A 22,927-nucleotide genomic window follows, 5' to 3' on the forward strand; every position below is an offset into this window, starting at 1 on the left:
CAAAGCCCCAAACCATGATGCTCCCTCCACCATACTTTACAGTTGGGATGAGGTTTTGATGTTGGTGTGCTGTGCCTTTTTTTCTCCACACATAATGTTTTGTGTTCCTTCCAAACAACTCAACTTTAGTTTAATCTGTCCACAGAATATTTTGCCAGTAGTGCTGTGGAACATCCAGCTGCTCTTTTGCGAACTTCAGACGTGCAGCAATGTTTCTTTTGAACAGCAGTGGCTTCTTCCGTGGTGTCCTCCCATGAACACCATTCTTGTTTAGTGTTTTACGTCAGAGATGTTAGCATGTTCCAGAGATTTCTATAAGTCTTTAGCTGACACTCTAGGATTCTTCTTAACCTCATTGAGCATTCTGCGCTGTGCTCTTGCAGTCATCTTTGCAGGATGGCCACTCCTAGGGAGAGTAGCAACAGTGCTGAACTTTCTCCATTTATAGACAATTTGTCTTACCGTGGACTGATGAACATCAAGGCTTTTAGAGATACTTTTGTAACCCTTTCCAGCTTTTTGCAAGTCAACAATTCTTAATCTTAGGTCTTTTGAGATCTCTTTTGTTCGAGGCATGGTTCACATCAGGCAGTGCTTCTTGTAAATAGCAATTTTTTATTATAGGGCAGGGCAGCTCTAACCAACATCTCCAATCTCGTCTCATTGATTGGACTCCAGGTTAGCTGACTCCTGACTCCAATTAGCTTTTGGAGAAGTCATTAGCCCGGGGTTCACATACTCCAACCTACACTGTGAATGTTTAAGTTATATATTCAATATAGACAAGAAAAATACAATACATTGTGTGTTATTAGTTTAAGCACACTGTGTTTGTCTATTGTTGTGACTTAGATGAATATCAAATCAAATTTTATGACCAATTTATGCAGAAATCCAGGTAATTCCAAGGGGTTCACATACTTTTTTTTTGTCACTGTATATAATAATAATAATATGCCATTTAGCAGACGCTTTTATCCAAAGCGACTTACAGTCATGTGTGCATACATTTTTACGTATGGGTGGTCCCAGGGATCGAACCCACTACCCTGGCGTTACAAGCGCCATGCTCTACCAATTGAGCTACAGAGGACCATAGGGAATAGGGTGCTATTTTGAATGCACCCAATGGGTCTTTATGGTCCACCTGACCCCCCACTGGACTTGTGGGAAGCTCTCATTAAACACAACATTGCATCCTTACCAATACTGTTTATGAATCAAAGTATTGTCTATTTCTGAATCGTTTTTGTGTGGTAAAAGGTACTGATATGATGGCCTTTGTATAGGCCTATATTTTGTGTTGATCAAGAAGCTCATCTCTTGGGTGGGGATGCTCACTGTCTGAATGCTATGTCTGTCTGTAGGCTATTTACACACAGTTGTTTTCCACATGGGTTTCTTCTACCTTAGTCAATGCCTTTCATCCTAGTGAGGAGAGTGGTTGTGTCCCAAATGGCACCCTATTCCCTTTTACAGTGCATGTGTCCCAAGTGGTACCCTATTCCCTTTATAGTGCACAGGGCCCATAGAGCTCTGTGCACTATATAGGGAATAGGGTGCCATTTGGGACGCATCCAGTATGTTGAAGGGAGAGCAGGAGAAGAGAGTGAGCCATGGAAACGCTGCCAGACAACTACCCACACATTTGTTGTTGTAGTATGAGGCCTAGTCAGCTTTCCTCCACTTGCCTAATTTGTGCTATTGTGGCTAAGAACAACAGTAGAAAGACTCATGAAAATGTCTTAAGAGTGTCTGTTGTAGAGTAGATACAGAATACATAGTGTCTGGATCCAAACTGGATCTTGAGGAACTAGGCCTAATACCGATAAGGCTGAATCAACTCTTGTTGATGTCCGTGACCTTCAGATAGTCAGACATGGTCAGTTCACATTAAGCTGTCACTGACTGGACATGGACATTGCCAACACCAATGATGTGAGTCAGATATGATTTTACAAATTACATTTGCTGTACAAGCATGTCCTCTATGCATCAGTCAATCAAACCCTAACTAAAAAAAGTCAAAACATAACAAGATGTATGTACTCAACTAAATGAGCTTTTACAGAGTGAAACCAAAATAAACTTCACAGCATGTTGATTCAAACATGCTTCCTTGCTGCACGTGAAATACTGTAGCCAACTGTATGTTGTTTTGATTTATCCCACAAACCCTCAGGATATGATTGGCATATCAAAGGTCATGGGTTTCTGCACAACATAATCCTCATTAACTACGTTTAACTAATCTCAGATTAAATTTCAGAAGTGTGGAATTTCACACGAGTCGTCATGGTACAGTAAACTAAACTCAGGAATTCTCTGAACCAGTCAGGTAGTGAGGAGTTAACCCAACCCGCCACCACTGTGTGTAGCGGGGATGTCGTTCATACATAGAGAAAGTGGGGGTAGTTCCTTCTCCTCCCAGGTACAAAGAAGAAGGTTGAGGTTAGTCTCGCTGTGTCCCAAATGGCACCCTATTCCCAAATGGGTCCTGGTCAAAAGTAGTGCACTATGTAGGGTATAGGGTGCCATTTGGGACAGCACCTGCCTTTTGTCCAGGCTGTAAACTGAGTCAGCATTCAGCGGGAGCAGGGAACGCTACCCTCCCATCGTATCGGGTTCCATAGGTAGAAACACCTGCTTCACCCCGTGTCCTCCACCTCCTTCCTCATCCAAGGGATCCCTCTGATTGCGTCAAAAAAATGGCGCCCTATATAGTGCACTTATTTTGACCAGGGTTTGTAAGTCTCTAGACAAAAATAGTGCACTATAAGGAATAGGTTGCCATTTGGGAAGTACATTCTGGCTCTTCTTTGGCTAGGGGGCATTCCTTCACCCGGTCACTGCCTAATGACTCTCCCTCCATCTCTCCCTCCACTGTCCTACAGACCTCTTCACTCATGTGGATATGGAGTGTACTTCGGATCAATTCTCTAATCTCCTTTGCCTCTTCTCTAAATAAAAGGGTATTTAGTCGAATGTGTTGGAGGCTCTTTATCTTTGAATGAGAGTCTAATTAGCTCCAACTGCTACTAACATCAACACACAATCTCCCAATCTGTTGTTGGTTACTACTGTAGTTGACGACCGGTCATTTAATTCAACTGAGTGTTTACATTTTATCCCCTTCAGTATTGCATAGGATAGGTTTATTGTGTATATATTATATTGTCTGAGCCAGAATGGCCTTTAGGGTTGTGTTTCTGTAGCATGAGGCAGCTTGATGTACAAGTAGTCTGTCAACGGGCTTGTAAAGGGCAGTTATAATGACAGTCTCATTACTGTTGGAAACTAGAGGCTGATAATTTCATGTGAGTTATAACACACACACATAAAACCTCAGGGTAAGCTTCCAGAGAAGGTCAGCAAGCCAGGCCTGATACAGTTACTAGCCAGACGACCCAGTCAAGTTTCTTGATGAGATCTCTGAGTTTGAAAATACTTATTTTGAGTGCCAAATGACCTATGGGCCATGGTCAAAAGTAGTGCACTATTTAGGGAATAGGGTACCATTTGGGACGCATTCAACCTCTCATGGTAATAGTAAAACTCTCTTTTGGACGTTAATTTGTCACAGACGTCCTGCTCTCCAGAACTCTCAAACTCCTCTAAGAGGCGTTTGTATAGCTCTCCACAGCCATGCCCTCTTATTGTAAACATGGTTAGGGTCAGGGGTCTCTCTGGTAGTCAAGAGATCAGGCTTCAGGGTTATTCTTAGGCCTCATTCTGTGAGGTAGCAGCCATCAGGAGCCATCTCTTTCTCTGTGTGTGGTGGCTGTACTGTACTGTCCCTGACAGGCCGTCTGCAGTCTTCTGCAGGCCAACCAAACCTGGGGGATTTGTCTTGTTCTTCTCGGTGGCCGTCTGCTTGTCAGGAGGCCTATGGAGGTTGACGAAACAGTGTTGTGACTGCTGTCATCATCGCTATCACTGGGCTCAATGGATGGCTGTTTAATCTTCTCTCAGGGCCTACAAGAGGTTTTGAGGGCAAGAGAGAGGGTGCAATTAGGGGCTGGGGAATGGGGGATGGTCCAGGGAAATAATAGGGTGATGCTGGAGGGGGGGGGTGACTTTCACCCATGGAGGGGAAATGGGAAATGCCCCTAATTAGAGCTGGGGAGAAGGCTGTTGTCTAACCAGATAAGTGGGGTGATTTTGAACATGTAATTGGCTGTGGGGCATACTCATCTGGCCTTCTGCTGTTTTGGTCCAGGGGCCTGCTGGATCTGATGTTGGCCTCCCTGTGCTGTAGTACAACAGCTGTGGAGCCTAGGCTATACTCACAGTATGAGAGACGGGGAAAGGATGGGAACCCATTGACATTTTAATGTGCTGATTGAATTTAACACGCTATTTGTATTTGTATTTATTATGGATCCCCATTAGCTGCTACCAAGGCAGCAGCTACTCTTCCTGGGGTCCAGCAAAATTAAGGCAGTTATACAATTTTTAAAACATTACAATATATTCACAATAGATTTCACAACACACTAAGTGTGTGCCCTCAGGCCCCTACTCTACTACCACATATCTACAACACAAAATCCAAGTGTACGTGTGTGTATAGTGCGTATGTTATCATGTGTGTGTATGCATGTGTCTGTGCCTATGTGTTGCTTCACAGTCCCCACTGTTCCATAAGGTGTATTTTTTTTTTTTTATCAAATGTACTGCTTGCATGAGTTACTTGATGTGGAATAGAGTTCCATGTATGTGGTTACTGAGCTGTTCTGTCTGCAGTGCTTTCCCAACATGAGTGATTGGTTAGTTTGTTGTTTATCAGCCTCTCACCCTGTATAATCATTAACTTGACTTGTGAGAGCTGTGTTCAAGTCAGGCACTGTTATCTCTGCCCTGTGTATCCTAGTAGGCATATATTGAAACTGTAGCCTAGTTGCAGTGAAGCTGTTGGTATCAGTAGTGCCATTGGTTTGTGAGTCAAGTGGACAGGGTGCAAGGTCCCTGCTGGTGGCCAGGCTGTACTGTATGTATGCAAAGGACTTTTCCCTTTTTTCAGTGTTACAATATTGTATATCCTCTCACAGCCGCACAGTGCTGAGTGATTGGAGGTGGGCATTGAAGTAGTCAAGGGCATTGAACAGTAATTATTGCAATCTTACTCTCCACTGTAAGGAGGCCTTCAAGTAGTCATAGAAATTGTTTGTCAAGAGAAAGGGAAGACTTGTATAGAAGCTATTATTATTCCAATGCCCCCACCTCTCTCTGCTAATGTGCTGTCACAAAGCAAGCTCCACAAACAAGCGGGCTGGAGAGTCGGGTAGCATTATGAACAGCGGACCAAGCAGATGAATGCGTGGCTGCAGGACTTTCTCTGCGAAGTGGGGAGGGAATCATCCTGACAGCCTGTGACTACGCTCTTTTCACCTGTCTGCCTCTGTGTCAGGCAGAGCAGAGGAGCAGGCTGGGTAGGGCCTTTAGCTGTAAACCCTGCTTTCCTGCACTGCTTACATCTCTCCTGTCTAGTCCATCAAGGAGCCCCTTTCTGTCTGTTCCTATTTCCTTTCTCTATATGGGGGAAGAGTCACTACACAGCCCCACGTCCCAAATGGCCCCCTATTCCCTATACAGTGCACTACTTTTGTGGGCCCTGGTAAAAAAAATACTGCACTATATAGGGAGTAGGGTGTCATTTGGGATGTAGCTCACAGCTCTGCGTCATGCAGTCAGGCCCTGTGGCTCGAAAACACATCATCAACATCAAATAGATGAGGCTCTAATGACGGAGATGAGTAAATTATTTCACAGTACATATAAGATGTTCTGCTGACTTGGGCTCTTTCCCCTGGTGATCAATAGATATTTTTTACTGCTGTCTTGTAATGCATGAATCTCTCTCTCTCTCTCTCTCTCTCTCTCTCTCTCTCTCTCTCTCTCTCTCTTTTCTCTCTCTCTCTCTTTTCTCTCTCTCTCTCTTTTCTCTCTCTCTCTCTCTCTTTTCTTTCTCTCTCTCTTCCCCGTTATCCCTCTGGTCTGTTGTTCTGTGTGCAGCTGATTCCACAGCAGCTGGGGAGGCAGGCCAGGCATTCCAGCCGGGGCAAAGTGCAGGGTGATCACTGATCATGTGTCTCAACATCACATGGCCCTGGGTCTCTGGTCCACTCCCTGGGGCCTCAGGCTCTGTCAGGTGACATTGAGGCCAACTAGATTACAGGGTAACAAGGGCCACGGGGGCCCTGGTCAATAGGGACATTGTATGCATCCCAAATGGCACCCTATTCCCTATATAGTGCAAAAGGAGTGCACTACATAGGGGATAGGGTGCAATTTGGGACGAACCCATTGTAGGACCCTGGGAGCAGAGTCCATTGCCCTCCCTGCCCCCTTCGGGCTCTTTGTTTTCCCATTTAATCTATTAATGTACTTTAGAGAATGGAGAGGTCAGGAGAAGTCTGTTCATTAAAATATGTCTTTCTCTTGTTTACCTCGTACATGGCAGTAGGACCGATGGAGCTTCATGGCCTTGTAGCTTTAACCCTGAGGTTATTTTAGTCCCTCTCTCACACCCATGGGCAATGAAAAGTATGCAAAGCAAAGGAGCATTTCACCATTAGTGTTACAGTACCTCTATCAATGTGGCATTGTTGCAACAAGATGACTGTCTGGCTGCGGCCTATGATAATGACATTGCGATCTCATGTATGTGCACTGGGCCACGAGGAAAGGGAAATACATCCTCATCTCATATCACTGACTGATTGACTGACCCTCTTGACCCCCCTGATCCCTGACCCAGCCACCCATATGGCTCAGCAGGGGGCCTGCAGCAGCCCTCCACTACACTACAGACACATCTCTTGAAGGGGTGCACACATCGCACCAAATATGGATTTCCCGTTCGTCTACCGTTCATTCAGCGCGCTGTTGACGTCTGTCTGCTGACATTTTCACGCGATTCTACATGTAAAATCTGTTTGCACTCGGTTCGCAAGTGCTCTCTGCAGGCAAATGCTCTTGGTGTGTTCGAGCCCTAATGCATCTCAGGGGATCAGCCACTGATGGCCTTTTAAAGTTGCTCTTTGTGTCACTGATTGACTGGCTTTGCTGTACAGTAGATCTATGGGCTCAGTACGCAGTGAGCCCACCCCCACTGCCTGCTTGCCTGCCTGCCTAAAGTACTGCAGTGACGTCATCTCCATTATTTACCAGAGTGAATATTTAATGGTGACATCAGGACTGGGGATGTGCCAGAGGGCCACCGCCACCCATCTCATCTGGCACCTTGGGAAAAGGCCTCTTAATCAGGGCAGCCGATTCGTTTTTTGTAGCGCTGCCTGTGTGATAAAGTCATAGATCTCAGATCTTAATTTGGATTTTATTGCCGCTGGAGAAAATAGAGAAGGGAGGGAGGGAGGGAGGAACCAAGAGAGGCAACAGCTAGTCGCCCAGACCCGCCAGCCTCACTGGCAAATCAGCAATCAATATTTCCTGAGGGAGAGGGAGGGTACAAAGACCAGGCTTACTGCCCTCTTCAGCCTCTTCACACACACTCAGGTTGTCATCCCGCTGCCTTCAAAGAGAGAGGTAAAAATGAACACCTTTGACATGAGAGTGCAAGAGAAAGGGGGGGGGGTATGGGTGGGGGCGAGCGAGAGAAGCCCTTAATGTATTCTAGATAGACAGTTCAGGCCCCAATGTGTTCTCTTTTCCTCTCCAGTAATAAAATTTGTGGAAATAAATCCCTAGAGGGGGGGAAGTTGAAAGGGCAACTACATAAAAGCCAATGGCTCAGAGAAAGTAATCTGGCTTTATTGTACAGTGCAGTGTGGTTGGGATGGGTGTGTGAGAGCAGAGATGGGGGTGGTGGTGCTTTTGAAGGCAACTGGAAGAGAGGCAAGGGCACTGTGTGAGGCACAGTGTGTGGCACATTGTGTGGCACTGTGTGTGGGCCTCTTAGGACAGTGGTACCCTATCATGTACAATTTTACATTTACGTCATTTAGCAGACGCTCTTATCCAGAGCGACTTACAGTTAGTGCATACATTATTTTATATTTTTCATACTGGCCCCCCGTGGGAATCGAACCCACAACCCTGGCGTTGCAAACACCATGCTCTACTGAGCTACATCCCTGCCGGCCATTCCCTCCCCTATCCTGGACGACGCTGGGCCAATTGTGCGCCGCCCCATGGGTCTCCCGGTCGCGGCCGGCTACGACAGAGCCTGGATTCGAACCAGGATCTCTAGTGGCACAGCTAGCACTGCGATGCAGTGCCTTAGACCACTGCGCCACTCGGGAGTACAATGATTATTAATGTGTCCTTTCCTTCTTGTGTCTTACAGTGAGGGGGTCTTCAAGTGCCCAGAGGACCAGCTGCCCCTGGACTATGCCAAGGTACGGTTAAAACCCACTTACCCACTTTCTCACATGTCGTATTCAAGTTTGAATATGTGTCAGTTAAGCAATACTTGAGCCTACAACCATAGCTAAGCCTACAACCATGCCCCAATCAACAGAATTCACCCTCACTTTCTGATGTCTTCGGGCTACCCAGTAACTTCCCCATACAACACACTGATTATGAATGTCCTTGTAATGTCTCAAATGGCACTCTATTCCCTAAATAGTGCACTACTTTTGACCAAAAGTACGTGAGTCACCATGTCCCTTGTCCCAGACCCATAGACCAACAGACAGAGAGAGGGCTCAGGCAGCTAGCTACCCATCCTAGTATAGGCCCACTAATTGTGCTAATGAAGGACCACAGGCTACCAATTCCCCTTGGAATGTCAGGTTTGATGGCGGTCCGTTTCTCAATGCACAAAACAGTTCACTCTCACACACCACTGTTAGCGTTTAATACAGTACCCATGAAAAACAAATGAGCAGACATTATTACACAACCGGAGAGAGGCTGGGGAGTGGTAAAAGCACATATTGCATTGCTGGAGAAAAGCAAAAACCTTCAAATCACTAAAACAGTAGCTCTCCTAAACCTCTTCATCTCGGCTCGAGAGAAAGAATACCACATCTAAATCTCTTTTAATTAAACTTTTGGCTTCTTACTCTGTCTTTTCTTTTAAGCATTTAATCAGATTTTACTGGGGGGAAAAGATGGTCGCAGACTCTATTCGTAATGAACCACTCTCTTACAAACTTGATTTTCCCATTGTGCCACAGTGTGCAGCGAAAGGATAAGGACATAATTCTTCTCTGTGCATGAGAGGACCCCAAGCTTAACACTTAACAAAGGAATAAAAACACCAATGACCACTAATTCATCATCTCAGTTACTGTACAGTCTCACTGGCTAGTCTTTCCATGAATTAATGAATTGCCCATACATTAGGCCCATCATGCTCTATACTAAAACATTAGCATGCTAAAGTGTGGTAGGAGTTCAGAGGCAGTAATCCAGTGAGGTGGTGAGTGTGAGGTCAGTGGGTGCCGAGCTGTGACTGCTAGCGAAGCACTTAAGGAGACTGTAGTCACGACAGAGAAGCAGTGCACTGGTCCCCACAGGGAGGACGTGCTCATTGCACACCTGTCAGACACTGTTATTTACTGATGCCTTCACAGCCTCCAAGTCACCTGTACATTACCCCCTGCTGGTGACTAGGGGTGCATCCCAATGGACACCCTATTCCCTATGTAGTGCACTTCTATTGACCAGAACCCTGTGAGCCCTGGTCAAAAGTAGTGCAGTATATAGGGAATAAGGTCCAGCTCCCTGGGTACAGCTCATTACACTATGTCCCTGTCCTTGCCCTCCCTGAACACAGCTCCATTAAAATAATGCTCTCATTTCACCCAGGCAGTGCAACATGTCATTAAAATATGTCCCTGTTGTCAAAGAGAGGAAGCAGAATGTCACTAATGTAAAGGGATGTGTTCTGCAGCTGACTGACTCTTCCAAAACACAGACAGACCGAGTCGAAGTTTGAGTTCCAAAAAGCTTTAGTTCCCTGATCCGCCAGGGACTATGTTATTAAAAGGTCTTTATTGCAGTCCCCCGCAGACTCCCAGGCTGGAACAATGAGGGAGCGTTAAGGTTTACTTTAAAGGATTTGGTTTCTTTGTCATCTTGGCTCAGCGCATGTGATTTCCAGGAGGAAATAGTATTGCGGTTATCTGCTTCAATCACTCACCATTATTATGCTGCAGGACATGCTGCAGGACATTGTAAGAGACAGTGCTGTTCTGTAGCACAATACAATACTTGCTTTATTGGTCCATTTGCACAAATAGCCAATTCTTTATTTGTTGCTGTCATAGTACCCAACCTGAGACACAACACACACATCACAGGCTGCGAGCAGCACCAATTCTCTGCCATAGTACTGTGCTCTTTTCAGATGGCTTTATATTTTGGTGATTTGAAGGCAGTGTTCATTACAGCATGGTTAATGTGATATATATACAGTTGAAGTCGGAAGTTTACATACACCTTAGCCAAATACATTTAAACTTAGTGTTTCACATAGGATTGAGGTCAGGGCTTTGTGATGGCCACTCCCATTCCTTGACTTTGTTGTCCTTAAGCCATTTTGCCACAACTTTGGAAGTATGCTTGGGGTCCCCTGTAGCTCAGTTGGTAGAGCATGGCGCTTGTAACGCCAGGGTTGTGGGTTCGTTTCCCACGGGGGGCCAGTATGAAAATGTATGCACTCACTAACTGTAAGTTGCTCTGGATAAGAGCGTCTGCTAAATGACTAAAATGTTAAATGTAAAAAAAAAAAAAGAAATGTCCATTTGGAAGACACATTTGCGACCAAGCTTTAACTTCCTGTCTGATGTCTTGAGATGTTGCTTCAATATATCCACATAATTGTCCTTCCTCATGATGCCATCTATTTTGTGAAGTGCACCAGTCCCTCCTGCAGCAAAGCACCCCCACAGCATGATGCTGCCACCCCCGTGCTTCACGGTTGGGATGGTGTTCTTAGGCTTGCCTGCCACCCCATTTTTCCTCCAAACATAACAATGGTCATTATGGCCAAACAGTTCTATTTTTGTTTCATCAGACCAGAGGACATTTCTCCAAAAAGTACGATCTTTGTCCCCATGTGCAGTTGCAAACCGTAGTCTGGCTTTTTTATGGCGGTTTTGGAGCAGTGGCTTCTTCCTTGCTGAGTGGCCTTTCAGGTTATATCGATATAGGACTCGTTTTACTGTGGATATAGATAATTTTGTACCTGTTTCCTCCAGCATCTTCACAAGGTCCTTTGCTGTTGTTCTGGGATTGATTTGCACTTTTCGCACCAAAGTACGTTCATCTGTAGGAGACAGAACGCGTCTCCTTCCTGAGTGGTATGACAGCTGCGTGGTCCCATGGTGTTTATACTTGCGTACTATTGTTTGTACAGATGAACGTGGTACCTTCAGGCATTTGGAAATTGCTCCCAAGGATGAACCAGACTTGTTGAGGTCTACAATTCTTTTTCTGAGGTCTTGGCTGATTTCTTTAAACTTCTGACACACTGGAATTGTCATACAGTGAAATAATCTGTCTGTAAACAAGTGTTGGAAAAATTACTTGCACAAAGTAGATGTCCTAACCGACTTGCCAAAACTATAGTTTGTTAACAAGACATTTGTGGAGTGGTTGAAAAACAAGTTTTAATGACTCCAACCTAAGTGTATGTAAATTTCCGACGTCAACTGTATATATATATATATATATATATATATATATATATATATATATATATATATATATATATATATATATATATATATATATATATATATATATATATATAATTCATCTTCACTAGTTAAACTACTGTAACACACAGCTTTTATTTGTGATGACATAACAGTTCATGTAAGTTAATGGACCAATAAATGCTGCCAAGTCAGGAGAGTGAAACATTTTACCTCAGATCTACTTTTGTTCATAATGTATTATTCACTGGACCCTTTTTAATTCCACTACACATTTACCTTTTACAATTCCGACTTTTACAGTTCAAATAGGGTGCCAAGACCATAAACAATTACAGTGTACTTATGTATGTATAAATAACATTTAGGCTATGGTAAAACCATAGTATCTCAACGTTTTGATTCATAGTCTATAGAGAAAGAGACCGCCTCTCCTATGAAGGCTTATGAGCTAACAGTTGAGCTGTTATTTGTTTTAGGGACAGCTTTGACATTTTGAGGAAGTTCCTTTTCTGCTCGTGTGACAGAGGCAGCCTGGGCACCATAGGGACAGAGATGCATGCAGTGCTGCCTCACATGGATTGTCACAGAGAGCGTGTGTGTGTGTGGCCTAAATCTGTAAATCCAGAGGATACTGTCCTGTAGGGAGCAGATTTGGCTTGATTGGATAGAGAAGGACCTCATCCTTCTTGATCAGTGACTATGGGGTGTTCTCTCTCTCCCTCCCTCCTCACTCTAATTCTTTCTCTGATGTTTTCTACATTTCATGAACTATAGTTCCATAAACATTGCAGTATGTGTTCTTGTGTTCACAGAAGTTTAATTGTTATTCCTAATTTTCCTGTGGGACTGATTCATTCGTCATTTATGTCACATGTCCATGACTAGTACTTTGAACTTCCTCTTCTGCTGTTTTGCTGCTGGTCGCTCAGACCGTCTTTGTCAAGGCTTCATTCTATTAGTAATACACTTAGTTAGGCATCAACATGATAATGATTACTAGACTGCTGGATACACCCTTTGTCTTACTCAGTCACACACTATATTAGTTTGGGTGTTGCCCTGGGTGCGGCCACTATTCCCCCACTCTGTCCCCATAGCATAACCACACCATCCAGGGTTTATACTGCAGTTATCCTAGTGAGACCCGATGCCTCTGCTTTGCAGTCAGCATTAAGGAGATGTATTGGGGCCCTGCGACAGACTAGCTTCCTGTCCAGGGGCTGTACTTGTACATCAACCTGCCTCATGCTACAGAAACAGGAGATAGGCTGGACAAGGCGTATCTATCCTAGTGTGAGCCCGTGCTGATCATGTCCTCATGGTTGTGTCATGGCTACAGATCTACCCTGACCCAGAGCTGGAGCAGCAGATCCTGGCTCTGCCCATCCGCTGCATCCACAGTGAGGAGGGCTGTCGCTGGACCGGACAGATGAAGCAGCTCCAGGTCAGTAGCTGCCTGCCTGGCTTTATTACCCTTTTTTTTTCTCTCTCTCTCTCACTCACTCACTCACTCACTCACTCACTCACTCACTCCCTCACTTCTTCACTCATCCTGTCTAAGCCACCTTCTTTGTGACCAGAGCCCTGTGTCTCCTGCCTCCAGTGTGTCATGTTGTGTTATCTGCTAGCTGAAGCCTGGCTAAATGCAGGGTGAGGAAGCGTGTCTGGCTGCTGACACATTCCTCTCTCCCCCCTCCCTCCGTCTCCCTCAGGGCCACTTTTCCACCTGTGCCTTCAATGTGATCCCCTGCCCCAACCGCTGCTCCATCAAGCTGACGCGCCGTGACCTGCCCGACCACCTGCAGCACGACTGCCCCAAGCGCAAGGTCAAGTGCGAGTTCTGCGGCAGCGAGTTCACCGGGGAGGCCTATGAGGTAAACACCAACAACAACAAGCAGAGACCTACTTTGTATTTTTTTATATTTTTACAGAGTAGCACTAGCAAGTAAACAACCTGGTTAAGGCCACATTTTTCACTGAGTGAATAGCAATCTTTGTAGTGTCTACTCCGCTTTCGAAGGTGGCAGTGTTGGCGTGAGGGGAGAGAGGTAGATCTGTGCACATTTCATAGTCTGTTTTTCTCTCCGTCCAGGAGATGTAGTGCCTCAGGGTTAACGTTAGCCTCTCTCCCTGTCACTAACACCTCTGTTACTGTTTACAGGCTGCCCTTCCTCTGTTTATACAGGCCCAATATGGCCTTTCCATCATAACATAATTATTAATATGGCTCCAGCTTTTTATAGGATAATTATTTGTTCATTTTCAGTGGCAGTGGGATCATAAAATTAGTGCATACCAAGAACTAGTTTTTTATCTGACCAATTGTGACCCACCACCTCTATTTTACATTTACATTTACAGTCATTTAGCAGACGCTCTTATCCAGAGCGACTTACAGTTAGTGAGTGCATACATTATTATAAATTTTTCATACTGGCCCCCCGTGGGAATCGAACCCACAACCCTGGCGTTGCAAACGTCATGCTCTACCAACTGAGCTACATCCCTGCCGGCCATTCCCTCCCCTACCCTGGACGACACTGGGCCAATTGTGCGTCGCCCCATGGGTCTCCCGTTCGCGGCCGGCTACGACAGAGCATGGATTCGAACCAGGATCTCTAGTGGCACAGCTAGCACTGCGATGCAGTGCCTTAGACCACTGCGCCACTTGGGAGTCATATGTAGCAAAATTTGAAATTGTGTTTTTTACATTGGATAAAAGTAGAGACTCTGAACTAGAAAATGGTATATCATACACTGCAGTTGAGGAACAATGGGAAAGTAATTCTGCTTTGAAAGTTGATAAACTTGCAACCCCACTTTTTAGAAAAAGGTCCTTGAATGTTTTGGTACACCTACTGGAGAGCTCTTCTTTGTCTACACCCATTCAGCATCGTTCACACCCTCTTAAGCCTTAGCCCCACCCATCTCTTTAAGGATTCACATGTGAGGCCATGTGCTAAACCGAGTGAGCTAAACAATGAACCATAATCCCAACCCATACTACTAGCAATACAAACTGATTGTCATAGCTAGCCATCATGCATGAATCTGCAAGTAGCTAAAGCTAACCAACTAGGTTCAATGTTAGCTAGCTAGCTAACATTAGGCTAAAACGAGCAATGCAAATAAAGCAAATTTCTGAGATACAAATAATATTACTACACAGATCATACACGTAACGTTAGCTAGCAAGCCAGCCAGCTAACGTTAGCTAGCTAGCTAACAGTATGCTGTAACTTGCAATGAAAATGACTTTCTGACCAAATTAGAAATGTATAATATCTGAACATTTAGCTAGACTCTTACCTTTATACAGCCTTCTGTGTTCTCTTTTCGACTCCCTCCACATTTGCAATCAAACAGTACTCTGCTTCCACCGGGCATTCCACTGATTTCAAAACTCTGTCAACTTCTTCCATGACAACACTGTTGATCACCGTTTCTTCTCCATCACTGTCATCAGAAGACTCTATAATGTCTGATTTAATGAAAATGTTTTGACCTAAATCAGGGATTTCTTCATCGTCAGAGAGGGTAAGCATGGCATGATCATCCTCCAGAAAGTAGTCCATCACAACCTCTTCCCACTGATCTTTGTCGATAGCGCCTGTTAAATTCAGGGCAGCAATGTTGTGAGCAGTAACAACACTTTTGCAGTTCTCCATGATATCTTTTGAAAAAGCCACATACTGAGCAGCTCATGTTATAGACAGAAACATGCTACGTGGCAGACCAATCCAAACTCATCTCTCGGCATGTCCAGCCCATCCATTATCTCAGCCAATCATGGCTAGCGGGAAGGTTCCTGTCTTTTTCCGTGGCTAAACCAACTAGGCTCGTAATTTAACAATTGTATTCTTATTTACAGATGGCATACAAGTTTGTTATTAGGGCACATGAAAGTTAACATGTTCCAGAAGGGATTTCTGCCAATAAAACACATTTTCATAAAAACATTAAAATGCCTCCTGTGAAGTAGTGACGTGCGACATACGCCTAGCTTCTTGAACAATTATGATGAACTGCGCTGAAAGCTTGCTAGTTTTGCTGGTAGTTTAGTTGGTTGTGATGATGTCACTGCTGTGTTGTGACCGGTTTGTGTGTCCTGTCTTCTCTCCCAGAACCACCAGGGTATCTGTCCCCAGGAGAGTGTGTACTGTGAGAATAAGTGTGGCGCGCGGATGATGCGTCGGCTCCTGTCCCAGCACAGTCTGGCTGAGTGTCCCAAACGCACGCAGCCCTGCAAGTACTGTGGCAAGGAGTTTGTCTTCGACACCATCCAGGTCAGTCAACAACACCAACACACCTCCTCTGACCGAACAAGCTCTAGGACTTCTTCCTTCCCTACATACTCCTGCATGTATTGTTTTACAATCACATTTGTCATCACTTTATTAATGGGTAAATTTTCTTTCCCATCAACGTAGTATTTGTATTACTACTTGGAAGGCTAGACCTAAATTAGTGCCCAAACTCAGACCTGTGAGAATGAAGTGTTTTGAAGGTTTATTCTGGAGGGTTGTTATGAGCCCTTCCCTTATTTCACTGTGTATGATAAAGGAACAGTGCAGTCTCAGTCGTGGATGAAGGAGGGTTCTCAGTCCCTGTAGAGCGTAATGGCACTGGGCCCACGGCTGCATGAACACTGGCTTTCATGGTGCCCACTTCTCTGTGCCAGCCCGCTGTGTGTGCCTGCTGCTGTTTGTACTGGCAGCGCCCACCCCCGGCAGCACCTGTCTCTGCACACATCCTGTCCTCAGGCCCAGCGGCCGGCCAGCCACTCCCACTCTCCTCTCATAGCCACAGTTTATTCATTATGTCTCCCTCTCAGAGCACATGCTTTATGATGCAAAGATCAGCTCCATAAGCAACTAATTTATCCCATTCCTTTGAATAGACAGTCATTTGTTCTACAGTACCAGTCAAAAGTTTGGACACACCTACTCCTTCAAGGGTTTTTCTCTATTTGTAATATTTTTTACATTGTAGAATAATAATGAAGACCTCAACACTATGAAATAACACATGGAATCATGTAATAACCAAAAAAGTGTTAAACAAATCAAAATATATTTGAGATTTGAGATTTTTCAAGTAGCCACCCTTTGCCTTGATGACAGCTTTGCACAGTCTTGGTATTCTCTCAACCAGCTTCACCTGGAATGCTTTTCCAACAGTCTTGAAGGAGTTCCCACATATGCTGGGCACTTATTGGCTGCTTTTCCTTCACTCTGCCATCCGACTCATCCCAAATCATCTCAATTGGGTTGAGGTCGGGGGATTGTGGAGGCCAGGTCATCTGATGCAGCACTCCATCACTATCCTTCTTGGTAAAATAGCCCTTACACAGCCTGGAGGTTACATTGTCCTGTTGAAAAACAAATGATAGTTCCACTAAGCCCAAACCAGATGGGATGGCGTATCGCTGCAGAATGCTGTGGTAGCCATGCTGGTTAAGTGTGCCTTGAATTCTAAATAAATCACAGACAGTGTCACCAGCAAAGCACCCCCACACCATCACACCACCTCCTCAATGCTTTACGGTGGGAACTACACATGCGGAGATCATCCGTTCACCCACACCGCGTCTCACAAAGACACGGCGGTTTGAACCAAAAATCTCAAATTTGGACTCCAGACCAAAGGACACATTTCCACCGGTCTAATGTCTATTGCTCGTGTTTCTTGGCTCAAGCAGGTATTTTCTTCTTATTGGTGTCCTTTTAGTAGTGGTGTCTTTGCAGCAATTCGACCATGAAGGCCTGATTCACATAGTCTCCTGTTACTTGAACTCTGTGAAGCATTTATTTGGGTTGCAATTTCTGAGGCTGGTAACTCTAATGAATTTATCCTCTGCAGCAGAGGTAACTCCGGGTCTTCCATTCCAGTGGCGGTCCTCATGAGAGCCAGTTTCATTATAGCACTTGATGGTTTTTGCGACTGTACTTAAAGAAACTTTCAAAGTTCTAGAAATGTTCAGTATTGACTGACCTTCATGTCTTAAAGTAATGATGGACTGTCGTTTCTCTTTGCTTATTTGAGCTTTTCTTGCCATAATATGGACTTGGTCTTTTACCAAATAGGTCTATCTTCTGTATACCCCCCTACCTTGTCACAACACAACTGATTGGCTCAAACGCATTAAGAAGGAAAGAAATTCCACAATATAACTGTTAATTGAAATGCATTCCAGGTGACTACCTCATGAAGCTGGTTGAGGGAATGCCAAGAGTGTGCAATGCTGTCATCAAGGCAAAGGGTGGCTATTTGAAGAATCTCAAATATAAAATATATTTTGATTTGTTTAACACATTTTTGGTTACTACATGATTCCATTTCATAGTTTTGATGTCTTCATTATTCTTCTACAATGTAGAAAAAAAAAAAAAAAGAAGTTGTTAATCTCTCATACAGTGATTCTGCTGTGCAAAGTGCTTCATGTTGTCTTGTCGATTCTCTTAATCTTGCATGCATGATACACAGAGCGCATTTTGTATGATAAAAAAATTCTGATCCCAATATATTTTTTACCTTGCTGGCTGTCTAAATCTATGTCAAAAGTAATAAATGAAATAATAAATGAATAATACTTTTTTCTACCCTACAGAACCATCAGTACCACTGCCCTCGGTTTCCAGTTGCGTGTCCAAACCAGTGTGGCACCCCCAACATCGCCCGGGAGGACTTGGCCAATCACGTGAAGGAGAACTGTGGCAGTGCCCTCATCCTCTGCCCCTTCAAAGATGCTGGCTGCAAACACAGGGTAAGGCTGACCTGCTGCGATATAGCTGCTTTTTATTACTTCAGACCCTCAGAGAAAAACCTTGATTCTAGCTTCTTGCAAGAGGCATCGTTTTTTGTCATTACTGCCCACTGCTTTATTGACGTCAAGTTTTATCATTTTATCACTCTCGGGTTGTTTTTTGTGCATGTTTCCAAAATTATTTTTGGATTATAATGCTTCATGCTCCGGTTGCATTGAAACCCAGTAACGTATGTCCAAAGCGATGATTGTCTCCAGCATACATTGCCGTCTGTCTGTTCGTGCCTCTAGGCTATATTTTAATGAGAGTCACACTTCTCCTCCGCTCTGACAGCGTATTTTAGTCTATTTTTGAAACTGACGTCAATCTGAGAAAATTTGGAGTGCTCCCGGAGTCAGAGCAGACAGGCTTCATGCTTTGTGTTGTCAGCTTCTGTCCTTCAGTTTGAAATGGGAGCGAGTTTGGAAAGCTCAGTGCATAGCAATGCAGATGGTCTGACAAATGCATAAATGACTCTCTCCCCGACCACAAAGGCATCAGGCGAGAGAGTACAACCAAGAGTGCAGATGTTCAGTACACCAAACACAAATGTGTATGGCAGGGCTCCCAAAAGAGCAGCTGATCAGCAGACGGACACAACATTCACTTACTGTAGGAGGCTTGAATGTGAAACTCAAACAGACAAAACAATCTAGTGTGCTGTGCATACTGTACCACGTTATTAAACACAACACATTTCTATACAGAGTTTGTACTATACAGAGTTTTACCCTCCTTGCTACACACAGTGACCTCTCCCTAACCAGTCTCTCCTCTCTCCTTGCAGTGCCCAAAACTGGCCATCGGGCGTCACCTGGAGGACACGACCAAGTCCCACCTGACCATGATGTGCAGCCTGGTGGGGCGCCAGCGGCAGGAGATCCTGGAGCTGCGGAGGGAGATGGAGGAGCTGTCGGTCAGCAACGATGGAGTGCTCATCTGGAAGCTCAGCGACTACTCCCGGAAACTCCAGGAGGCCAAGCTCCGGAACAATCACGAGTTCTTCAGCCCGCCCTTCTACACCCATCGCTATGGCTACAAGTTGCAGGTTTCTGCGTTTCTCAACGGTAATGGAAGTGGGGAGGGCTCGCACCTCTCCATCTACATCCGGGTGCTGCCGGGGGAGTACGACAACCTGCTCGAGTGGCCCTTCTCCTACAAGGTGACCTTTTCCATCATAGACCAGAGCGACCCGTCGCTGTCCAAGCCACAACACATCACAGAGACCTTCAACCCTGACCCCAACTGGAAGAACTTCCAGAAGCCGTGCAGCACTCGCAACTCGCTGGACGAGAGTACCCTGGGCTTTGGCTACCCCAAGTTCATCTCCCACGAAGAGATCAAGAAGAGGAACTATGTCAGAGACAACTCCATCTTCCTCAAGGCTTCCATAGAGATCCCCCAGAAAATCATGGCCTGAGGGAGAGCTGGTTTTTGATTTATCAGAAGGGAAGGGAGGGTGAAAGACAGGCTTGAGACTGATATGACACTTACCTTGAGAACTTCACCACACTTATCCTTTAGACACTGACTGACTGTCCATATCCATACAGCCACTCCACTGCAGGACTTAGAGCTGCTACTCTGTTGGGTTGTGTTGGAGGACTGGACTGGAGGACCCCACTTTCTGATTCTTATTTGTAAGTGTTTGTTTTCTAACATTTTTCTTCTCTATCTGCAACAAAAAGCCTTGGAAATCAACAGTGCCTAGAGAGTTTATTTTAAGTTATATTTTGTTGTTTTTCTGCAGCACAGGTAAATATTAAGAAAGGATAGAGAGATGTTCTGGGGGTGGAAGGCGTCCTTAAGCCTTTGCACTTAGAAATAATGTTTGGCTCTGGTTTGAACCATCCCATCTGATCACGAGCGGTCTAAAGAATAGGGCAAACCTCAGGCTAGTGGAAGGAGCTCATCACACTCTCAAGCCCAACTGCCTTTTGTTTACCTGCTCTTACAGTGTCTCCCACTGATCCCTTAACAAATGCAAAGCTCTTGGTTAGCAAATTTGAGATAGCTGTTTAAGCCTATTGTCAGCAAACAATATTACAGCTGTAAATTCAGTTTGTTTCTTCTCGTCATTGTTCCATCACTCGCTGTCTACAATTTGTCATTTCACCCATTCTATAATGCTTAGAATGAGAGGATCATGATCTTTAGACAAAAAACAACAATCATTTGTCACAGGCAGATTTATAAGCCTCTAAAAGGCATCTCCTGTGGGGTCCTGAGAAGATGGATACAGTAGATGGGTTCCTGTGCTTTGCTGGTCAAAGGTGCTAATTATGACGGTCTTTGAATGTGTATAACTGAATCGAATCCACTCGGTCTTGTCAAGAGACGGTAAGGTACATGTGCACTTAAGTGTGAAGGGAAAGCCATGAGGTCTGGGTCTTGGTAGGTAGGTAGGGGAGAGATGAGCTCAAGACATCAACAGAAAAACATGCATGTTTCAATGCGATTCAACGTGGACCACATTTTTGTACTGTAACCTGTATTCTTGAAATCTTCTCCCCCGATACTGAGGGCTTTTTTGCAGTGGAGGAACTGTTAAATGGAACCAAATTATTTTTATATTTGCAAAATGTGAGCAACATTTGTTGATAATGTGTCATAGACAGAAAGACATTGGAGTGAATTAGCTTAACGGAGGGCTGTGAGCTGAAGTGCATTGAAAGATGGTTTATGCCTTGGTCCCCTCCTGAGAATGACGTGTGGGTGCCTCGGGACAGACTGCATCTCAATAGTGTGGTGCTGCTGGTTACCATGGCCACCAGCGTGCATCTTCACCTCAGCACGTAAGCTGGCAATGAGGAGAGGTTGAAGAGGAGCAGCCATGTGCAATACACCCGTCATAGGCTCCATCAGGCCATTAACACCGCGTTGGAGGACTTGATCATACATTCATGACATATGTGAATAATACTGATGTAAAAAATGCAGAAGCACCTTCTGTCGTTTTTATTCTACATGACAATTCCTGGTTTCTTGCTATAATACCAGCTAATATTTTACTGTGATTTTAAAAAAGAAAAAGAAAACGTTTTGTAAAATTATGTATTTTGCGAAGTACTTCAATGTTTTATACAACTTTTTGTTGGGGTTGAGCATGGGAATTTTATGGACACTTTTTTAAAGGTTAATCTCTTCTGAATAATTGTTTGGTTTGTTTGGTTTGGATCTCACATATTCTGTCTGTATTATTTTGTCTTTAAAAGTATTTATTTTAAAGAGCCATCACGTAAGCTTGATTGACTAGATGGCAAAAATGTTTTAATATGTTGATGAGGGCTTCTCAATTTCTCTTTTAAAATAAAATACTATCTATTACATATTGCTTCACTATGCTGCTAATTTACTCTTTATGTCATTGTACAGTATGACTGAATGTTTGCATTGCCTACTGAGTTCTCAGCTTTCATCCACATTTTCTCAGGCAGTTTGGCCTCTCATTATTTACATTTCCCCCCAGAAAAGGTTTTACTGATCGCATTGATGATTCTGCTCGTCTTGTAGCACATACAGTAGACCACACTAGATTCAGTGCCTGGCTCAGCTGTCTCGTAGGCAGACAACTTCACTTGTCTTAAACTACAACAAATGTTACCTTAACTCTTGCTTCCTTGATGAAAAGGTTGCTATTTCTTTCAGAAATTCCTGCCTTTTTCAGCACTTCAAGTTTCTCAATGAAATATCTTGCCCCACCGTGTTTCCCTTGTTTTAGTTAGTTCCATACTCAGCACCCACTCCAAGCATCTAGTCTGAATTGATATTTTCACAGTGTTGTCTGAGGAGCAGGCCCCATATGATTACAACACATAAAGCCCTCTCCTCCTGGTCACCTCCCTCCCTCGCTCCCTTCCTCCCTCTCTGTTCCGACACCTCCAGAGATGGAGGGAACAGAGGAAAGGGGGCAGAGAGAGAGGAAGCGAGGCAGACGCTTGCCCTGCTTTGATGTGGTGCCAGGAGTTTGCTGTAGCTCTCAGCTTGAATTATGTTGAATATGGAGTTTAGGGAACAGGAAAATGAGCTTTTACCTCCGTTACTCAAATTTCCCTCAGGAAGGAGACTGTCTTTCTTCACTTGTTTTAGAATAGTTTGGGGAACTCTTTTCCCCAAAAGTAAAACTTTTGATGTTACACAAAGAGTGATGTGGAATGGCACTTACACTCCACTGTCAATTCTCCAGGATATTTGGGCATAGTCCTACTTACATTTATCTTTAAATGGCTACTCATTTATCATTATGGGAAAATTGTTTCCCTGCTGTGGGTAATGTTTTCAGTGGTATGAATTTCAGCACAAGGGGTTCTCTGGGTAGGACAATCCCCTCTGTCTGTCCCCAGACTAATGGCTTTCCACAGAGAGAGTGACTTCATTCTGAGCTGCCTTATATAAAGTTAAGCATAATAACCAAAAGCCATACTGACAGTCTCAAACTTTCCTGGCACTGGGAGTTCAAACAACAGCCTAGCTCGTGTTGCTCTG

At 44.4% G+C, this 22,927-nt stretch overlaps 1 protein-coding gene across 1 annotated transcript in view; it reads left to right on the top strand.

The window, feature by feature from the left end:
- The window catches only part of LOC311101339 (TNF receptor-associated factor 4-like), a 66,238-nt gene extending 44,474 nt beyond the window's left edge, over positions 1-21,764 (top strand). The window contains exons 2-7 of the mRNA XM_084142474.1: positions 8,309-8,360; positions 12,976-13,080; positions 13,349-13,510; positions 15,761-15,922; positions 18,247-18,402; positions 19,230-21,764. Coding sequence (XP_083998600.1) covers positions 8,309-8,360; positions 12,976-13,080; positions 13,349-13,510; positions 15,761-15,922; positions 18,247-18,402; positions 19,230-19,862 — 1,270 coding nt within the window. The 3' untranslated portion in view covers positions 19,863-21,764. The remainder of the gene's footprint in view (positions 1-8,308; positions 8,361-12,975; positions 13,081-13,348; positions 13,511-15,760; positions 15,923-18,246; positions 18,403-19,229) is intronic.
- The last annotated feature ends 1,163 nt before the right edge of the window (positions 21,765-22,927 follow it).

This window comes from Coregonus lavaretus (assembly GCF_964263955.1).
Source record: "Coregonus lavaretus genome assembly, chromosome: 26".
Lineage (NCBI taxonomy): Eukaryota > Metazoa > Chordata > Actinopteri > Salmoniformes > Salmonidae > Coregonus > Coregonus lavaretus.